This window comes from Brachionichthys hirsutus, chromosome 23 (genome assembly GCF_040956055.1).
Source record: "Brachionichthys hirsutus isolate HB-005 chromosome 23, CSIRO-AGI_Bhir_v1, whole genome shotgun sequence".
In the NCBI taxonomy this organism is placed as follows: Eukaryota; Metazoa; Chordata; class Actinopteri; order Lophiiformes; family Brachionichthyidae; genus Brachionichthys; species Brachionichthys hirsutus.
Window position 1 is genome coordinate 1,301,925 of NC_090919.1, and position 8,357 is coordinate 1,310,281.

Sequence of the window (8,357 nt, forward strand, 5' to 3'; positions counted from 1 at the left end):
TGTGTGTGCGTGCGTGCGTGCGTGTGGAGGCGCATGTTTATAACCTTAACATATCCTGTTAAATTTTTGCTCAGCATGCAATCTCCTCAGGCCCCGGCGCCCTGTCCTACCCGGATCAAACGCAGCATCCTGCTGTCGTCGCGCTCCAGAGAAACGTGTTGCTCAAGGGCGCCCGAGCGGTTGTGTAAGTTCTAGTTGTGCTTTTATTGATTTTCTGACTAGCAGTAATTAATATCTGATTTTTTCTTGGACCCTGATGATCATTTGCTTTCTGAGGTGAGAATGCTGAGCAAAATAGAAATGTTAGCGCAGTCGTAATGACGTGCTAACGTGTGTAGCATGCTGCATGCTAAACGTAGCTGAATACCGTGAGAGGGGAGCAGAAGCTGCGAGAATAATAGAATAATAATCACTGCGCTCCAACTAGATATTCTGGACACGTAAAGATTTCTCAATAAAGATCAGGAGGCGTTTTTAGCATGCGAGACATTTAGATGCAGCACAATAACGACTTTTCCATGCATGCATTCAAGCTCCACCCATCTGGGGGGGGACCGGCCTGCATGTCGGCTCGACGTCTGTCACATGATGACATCATAGCGTGCTGAACTTGCTGCTGCATCGTTTCTGGGCAACGCAGAGGCGATCTGAGTCTTCCGTTATGAAACAGCGCCATCTATGGAGGCATTACGAGGAAATATCCTTCCCTTTTCATGGCAATTTATGTCTCCACAAATGCTGAAAGGAGCTTTTTCGTGCTCTATTTTCTATATATATATATATATATATATATTATGACCTGATTTGAACTCAGTCCTTTAAGAGTATGTGAGAGAGGATGCTCAAAAAAATTAGTCACGATCAAGCCGAGGCTTATTGGACCGTAAATATCCTCCTGACAGCTGGGAATAGCACTAAAATATCAGGCTTGGCGGCTGTCAGTCATACTTAGAGGCTGCTGCAGAAGTTTGTCCCTTCAAAGCTACCTTAGGACGCATCAAACTTTCCTTACAGGGACTTTTATCCATTTCCTCTGTCCATCCGTGGCTCGTCTTTGAAACGTAAGAGCGTCGCTTTCAAGAGGCGATCCATGATTTATTATTATTGGTCTACAGAGGAATGACTCAGCATTTTCTACGTTCTGAACTAAACATGTATTTAAATGATTGATTTACTTCCGATGAGCGGCTTTTTCCTATCAACTTCTCGGCTCGGTGGGGCGTGCTGTCGGGCTAATCATGATGCTAATCTGGCTAAACTTTGCTATGCTTCCCTGTTTCTAAGCCTTAAGTACCGGAGATTTTTTTAGGGTGACAAAGGGCGATTGAAGGGTGTCTGGTGGTGGCGACGGCTGATAGCTCTGCTGAGACCGAAGAGGCTGAGGAAATCCAGGTGATCGGTTAGCGTCGAGGGCGAGCCGCCGTGCTGTTGGATCGGTGACCAGCTGGTAGCAATGAAAGGACCGCTCGCTTCTCGTTGACCGTTGAATGAGAATTGTATTAGCCCCGCCCAGGCTACTACTAGCCCCGCCCAGGCTGAGGGAGCTGAAAGATTCTTGGGACCAAACGGTCGATCCTTTGGGGCCCAAGAGCCTGTCAGTTCTAAGCCCAGATTTAGCCCTCAATTACCGAACAAAAGGTGAGAAGAAACCCAAATCTCCTCCTGTGTCTGGTCTTCATCTTCATCTTCATCTTCATCTTCACCCAACTCGAATCATTCCGAGCGGAACTCACACCGGGCCGGGGCTCCCACACGGCGAGGTCTCCTTCTTCCTCGCTTCACCTTCTCCCTGCTGCTCCTCTCCGTCAGAGATCGCAGATGAAAAGCTTTTGGGGTTCGCCCCGTTTCCGCTGTTATTTCTCCATGGAGAAATGCCCTTTTCATCTTTTCTATTTATCCGAACATGAAGGCTGTGAGCAGCGTGTGCTATTTTTTTTTTTTTTTGCTCTACTGCAGCAACAGCAATAAAATTAAATAAGATAAAATACCAAACATTAGTTTGTCTAACAAGTCGCCGTGGAGGAAAGCTGCTGCTCAAATGAGAGCGATGGATGCTGGCGTTAACGCCGGGGCTGAACGAGGGGAGGCGGGAGATTCTGAGCCAAAACACAAAGCCATTAGTTCTTTACTGCCGTTATTATAGATTTAATGCGGACAACTTAACACTCTTACTGTAAATATTTAGTCGGCACAGTAAATAATGCATGCGCTCATCGCCGTTTAATCTCTGCACAGCTTCTTTAGCCTCATGCATGCAGGTAAACTGGATCTCTATCGCCTCACTCTCCCCCCCAAGTGTCACAGCGCCGGCGCCACAAACTAGAATCTGGGTCATTGACAAATGTGTGGGCGATTGGAAGAAGTAAAAAAAAACAAAAAGGAACAGCGATTCTAATCCTACGACTTCTGACAATCTATTGAATCGTCATCCCATTCTGGGCCCAACTCGAATCCGGGATGAGGGTCGAGGACACTGGAGGCGTCCCCTTCAGCCTCCATTTTAGAAGGCTGAAGGGGACGCCAGCTGTATCCTTGCAGGCATTTATTTCACTTCTGGCTCAGACAACGGCGTCAGTTGGATCTCACCGGCGATTAACGTGATGCGTGTCGGTTTGGTCGGGCGACTTCCCCTCTCTGTCCTTTTAAAGGGAGCTGGACTCCGCAGGCAGGAGGTTTTGGTTGGTTCAGGAAAACCGGGCCGAGGAGACAGAACTAATCACTCAGGCGTTTCTAATGTTGGCCTGATTGCTCTGGTATTGTGACGTCCTGGACCCGGGCGGGGTCGGCCCGGTTTCCTGGTAAAACTGGAGACGCAAAGCAAGCAATCTGGCATGAGAAATTATTATTTCTGCTCAAATAAAGGCAGTTTCGTTGTGGAAAGATCCCAAAATAATGGGCTCCCAGAAACAGCGTAAAAACTGATCCAGCGTCTGATGCTTTCCTGGACTGGAAAACAAATCAAGAAACTGAGGGCTGTTTGGTGCGGGGGGGGGAAACAGCCGGCGTTTCCCAGTCTGAGCTAATCACCTGCTTGCTTAACAACCTGTTCTGACCTCACGTCGCTATAGCGACTGGTATTTTTCATGTTTAAGAGGATTAATTGGGCGGGGGGGATAAGACATAAAGCACAGCTTTATTTGAGGCTCAAACTTGCACCCGGGTGTGTTTCAAGGGAATTTAGGTAAAATGCACGTCACTCTCAGCTGGCAGGAAACGTGTCGTCTTCCGCTCGATGCTAATAAGTGTTGATTGCACAGTTTGTTCACACAAAGAGTTTTAGAGGAGTAAAAGCTCTACGGTTGCTCCGAATCGGTGTGAGCTCCTAAATCGGGCCGTGAATTAAATCGATGCTGATTTTCTGTGAAAACGTTAATTGGCTTTCAGGGTTGTGTTTGGAAATTGTTATATTGTTAAACTAATCAACAGATTTTGGATTAGTTCATGTGGTGAAGTGTGTGGGTTATTATTCCCGTCGTTCAGGGTGTCACAAGCGCTTTGAGACACGAGCACTCGAATGCAATCAAAAGCATATTGTAACAATGTGACGCGTGTTTAGATTCGTCCCTTCCCATGCACCATGCGACTAAACCGAATGAAGCTGCTTCACTAATGCAACTCTAATGAGGCAGCAGCGCCTTGACAACCAATAGGAGCCCTAAATTACCGTTTCCATGAGCGACCGCTGGAAGCCGTTGTTTGCCCCCCCCGATCCTTTTCATGGCACCGTCGCCATCATCGGCACCAGCTCCATCATTGCCCCCCCCCCCCCTTTAACGAGGTGGTATCCAGACGCATCGGGAGCAGATGTTGCAAAGAAAAGCGCGTGTTTGTGACGTGATTGTGATCGATGCACACCTCCAACCGCATAGGCTGCGTAATCTGGCAGATGGCATCAGGATAACAACCTGCATTACGTGGAGACAGCTGTCGCCATGGCGCCCGGGCAAGCCGACGTATTGGCTCCTGCCTTATTTCGGGCAGAGGCGGGGAAGCCAATTAGAGTGATTTACAGGCTGCTTGTGTCGTCACCACCTTGAAACCTGCGTCTCGGTCCAACTAAAGCGAATGCACGGCTACCCGGGTGGCAGTAAGGAGGGCACACCGAGGGGAGCAGCAGGGCTTTGTGTCGGTGAGACGTTCTCTTGCCCCAGAGAGGAGACGTTTGTAGGACTTTGCTCCTTCATAATCTATGGATTATAATAATGTACTGTATTTTATATATTTTTTAAATGGGCGTATTGCCTGGAGATGCACATTATGCTACTGATTCCGTAATGTGAATGGAAATAAAGATCATATAGCTACATATCAAGTACTGTGTGCCTTGAATTCATCTTTGCTGCATTGAAAATGGCATTAATGTTTGTATTTTCAATGTATCTGTCATTATTTACGTGTACGTGTTCAGCACTGTAACTTCCTGTAAAGCCTAATTTAGGATTTGACAGATGGGCCATTATTATGTGACAAATTATTCCTTTCCCTTTAAACATGCATTAACGACAGCGCCGCAGTTCTGTCTGATTTTAAACACGAATAGCTGAATAATGTAAATGAGCGGCGGTGGCAGGTCTGGAGGTTTGTGTCGTGATGAATCCGATGCACAGCATTTGATGATGCGGTGAGGCAGATGGGAAAAGCGAGACTGCAAGGTGTTGTGAGATGCGAGGAGGGAACCCGTGATTGACTGTCAGGAGTAATCCGAGCCGGCTTTGAAGAGTAAAATAATGATGAGATGCAGTTTGGATGTATTTGCACTTACATCAATGGCTTTGGAGGTTGCAAGGATGATATTTCTCACTATGTGAGAGAGGTTTATGCAAAAAAATAGACAATTCTGAATATGGATCTTTGTTGCTGGTTATATATAGTCCAATCTTAAAATTGTCATTAAATAGAACCTTAATATCAACCTTGGCCATATTTTAAAACTCCCATTGTACAATTCAGACGAAGTTGACTTCCATAAAATTGCTAAATCTGAAGGATAAATGATGAAACGGGGTGTATTAATAGCGTCGACTCAGTTGCTGTAAAACTATTCAGCAGTCTTTATTTACAGACGGTAGATGAGCAGAAACACGCCAGGCCGGTAGATGGCGCTCGAGAAGCCCAACGAAAGGAAACGTCTCTTGCTGATGACGTATTCTCTCCGCGACTTTTAGTCTGCGCTGATGAGCTCACAAACAAACAGCTTGTGAGCTGTAAAAAAAACCTGATACGCTTTTTATTAACGCCGAAAATGCTCAAAAAGAAATTACATTGTTCGGAAAAGAAGAGGAAGCACTTGCAAGCCGAAGACCGAGATGACGTCAACAAACGAAGAGGAGGCGAAGTGAAATCGGCGGTGAGCTATTTAAACTAGCGTTATGTGCTAGCTAGCGTCGTGCTAATAGCCTACAGGGTTGTTGTCTTTTTTCAGACGCCACAGAAAGTGTATTTTAAATTATTCACATTCTGATTTACGAAAATAAAGTTTTATCTGATCAACGGTCAATGCTGGGACAGAAAAGCGTTGTGTTTTATAGGTTTGGGCAGATTTTGAAATGATAGGACGTCTTGGATCTTGGCTGTATCAAACTTGTGTAACTTCAGACTGTTATAGTTGTCATTTTAACCCTCTGTACTTTATTAACTTGTTCAGTTTCTGATATTATCCTTTTCAAAAGTATTAAAATCAGAGTGTTTAAAAGGTTTCAAATAGAGTTTGATTTTAATGTTACGTTGTGTCTTTAAATGCTTATTTTAGTCAGACTTATTCGAGCCTTCTGGGTCGTCTGTGTCACAGCAGAACACCAAAGATGATCTTGCAGACCGAGAGCTGGATCGCATTGGCAGCGACATTGAAGACGGTGGGCTCGACCTCGGCCTTCCATTCCGGCCCATCGCTGCTTATCTCGCCAACAAGCGGGAGATGCTGGAGCAGTGCTACCATGTGCTGGGTGACAAGAAGCTGCAGAAGATGCTGCCGGATGAGCTGAAGGTAAGGAAAGCTTATCGGCCACACTTCCAACGTGTATGGATTTATCATGCCGCACATTATCACTCATAGGGCTGCGGTTTAGAGGAAATCAAAAGGCTGTGCTGGGAGCAGCTGGAACCAATGTCAGAAAAAAGTGTCATTCAGATCCTGGCGGGTAAGAATTCAGATCAGTGAGATACTCGAAACAAACTAGGATTGGGGATAAAAGCTCTTGTGCGTGTTTAGGGGAGGACGGGACATCTGGAAATGGCGACAAAAACGCAGCGGACATCTTTGGAAGCCAGTGAGTGAACTTTTAATTGTTTCTCGTTCAGTTAGGGGGAGAATTCCAAATGAAGGTTCGGTGTTTTCTCCAGCTTGTCCACGCTTCTGTGTGCATTTTGTTTTCAAGACAAGACAATAATGTGGACTCGACCTCGTGTGCGAAAGAAGCTGCGAAAACAGAGGATCCAAAGCAAGGTAAAGAACATGTAATGCCCTCAAAATCCTCTTTAAGGCCTCCTTCAAAGGCCGCCAGGAGGCTATGAAAAGGAGAATTTGACATTGGTGTTGTTTTTGTCACAGAAGGCGGCGGTTCGTGCGAGGAGAACGACGTTTTAAGCATAAACGCAGACGCTTACGACAGCGATATCGAGGGGCCGAAAGAGGAGCAGCAGGCAAAAGCTGCAGAGGGGGGGGTGAAGGTAACGGAGCCCAGCAGGGCAAGTGGTGACCCGGCCTCGAACCCTGACCCGGCCAATCCTGGACCTCCACTTGGCTCTCAGGCGACGAAAGTGAAGGAAGAAGACATCCAAAATGACATAGACAAAAGCGTGAGCGAGATTTTATCCTTTCCTTTGACTTCAAGCAAAGAGGCAACGGAGGAGACGCAGAGCGTTGCTGTCCAGAGCACAAACGTCACCTCACCTGTTCAAGGCACGGCGGCGTCAAGTCGCTCACCTGCGGCCTCTCAGCCGTCCATCCAGCAGCTGGAGCTCCTGGAGCTGGAAATGAGGGCGAGGGCCATCAAGGCCCTGATGAAAGCAAGCGGTGGGAAAAATCTAAGTTTAGCAAAAAATGTTTAGCGTGTTTTATTTTGTTTTTTGTGGGACTTTAATGGTTCAAACTTGAAACATTTCTGCTCATAGGTGAACACTGTGTTTACAGTGATTTTCTCCAGTCAATCCTGTGTATTATTAATCCATAGTGGATTAATAATACACAGGATTGATAATCCATAGTGGATTGCAAATTTATTGGTGACAAACACGGAAAGGGCTGTCGTCCAACTGCCGCATTTTCCTCTTGTGGTGTTTCCAGTTGTAGTTCTGCCCGTGGCCACAAGATGGCAGTGTTAGCTCATCAAACCACATATTACACAATGCAGCTTGTGTGATTTCTTTTGCTCACATTGCACGTACAGAAATCAAAGCAGCATGAAAGTAGACGTCAGTTTTTATTGATGCTATTCAGGAATTGGTTATGCAGGATCTCCTCGAGTCTCAGGAGGAAAGGCACGAGTCTGCGTCGGGAAGTAACGTCACGCACAAAAGACGCGTCTGCTGCGTCTCTTCTCTGAACACCTGTTTGGCTTGGCAGGCTGCAGTTTGCAGTAGCAGCAGAAACGACCCAGTGGGTAGTTGCTGCGGAATCGTTCCCAAGGCGATGCAGACTAAAGATGGGGAGAAAACAAAGTGAAAGGATAAGATAAGATGAAGGTCCTGCCGGTTTCATCCGCAGAAACACCTGTATAATGCAGCAGCCACAATTAATCGATTCGTTTATCGTTTTTTGCCTTAAATGATCTCGAAGCCGCTTTGTTCACACGGAAACTGTAAAGTGGCATTTTGTGTGCAATTACATGCACAGCCAAACGGCTCTCTGCCCCCGCCCTCTTGAAGCAGTCAATAAAACCAACCCTTAGAGGCCTGTTGTCTCCTGGGTGTTTGCATTTAAAAGGGTTATTATTTCACTGAGGACTGGGGGGGGGGGGGTGCAAACCGTGTCGTTTAGTCGCAGGTATCTTTGCACTCATTGGTGAATTGAAGAGGAAAAGGTCCATTTAAGTTGAAAGGGATATAACGGCTGTAAAGTGCCGGGTGGGTATTTATCAGTATCATTTTACCGCTATTAGAACACCGATTACGGTTTAGCTCACACGGATAAAAGCCTTTTTAAGCGGATTCCATAGAGGGTGGGATGATGGATTGATTGGCTGATTCTGTTTCGTTTGACAGAATACTTTCTGCTTTTCAACGATCCCTGAATAATGCTAAAGTACTGTATGCTATTTCCGCTAATGTCGCCGTTATTGAAGTTTTGAAATGCGCTGTCTAATATTTTCGATTCTCGAGTCGGTGATTATTCCTCAAAAATCAATTCTCAACTTTATGTT

General features: G+C 46.1%; 1 protein-coding gene across 1 annotated transcript; it reads left to right on the forward strand.

Moving 5' to 3' along the window:
- Positions 1 to 5,242: 5,242 nt before the first annotated feature.
- LOC137911545 (caspase activity and apoptosis inhibitor 1) lies at positions 5,243 to 7,917 on the forward strand. The gene is made up of 6 exons (XM_068755926.1): positions 5,243 to 5,347; positions 5,789 to 5,983; positions 6,053 to 6,137; positions 6,209 to 6,266; positions 6,375 to 6,442; positions 6,548 to 7,917. Exons 1-6 carry the CDS (start codon positions 5,243 to 5,245, stop codon positions 7,045 to 7,047), a joined length of 1,011 nt encoding a protein of 336 aa, XP_068612027.1. The 3' UTR covers positions 7,048 to 7,917.
- Positions 7,918 to 8,357: the final 440 nt, after the last annotated feature.

Bases quoted from the DNA above. Each gene is read 5' to 3' on its own strand.
- LOC137911545 (XM_068755926.1), top strand. From the start codon at position 5,243: ATGCTCAAAAAGAAATTACATTGTTCGGAAAAGAAGAGGAAGCACTTG. The intron at 6,138-6,208 runs GTAAGAATTCAG...GTGCGTGTTTAG, and splicing joins TGTCATTCAGATCCTGGCGG to GGGAGGACGGGACATCTGGA. The intron at 6,443-6,547 runs GTAAAGAACATG...TTTTTGTCACAG, and splicing joins AACAGAGGATCCAAAGCAAG to AAGGCGGCGGTTCGTGCGAG.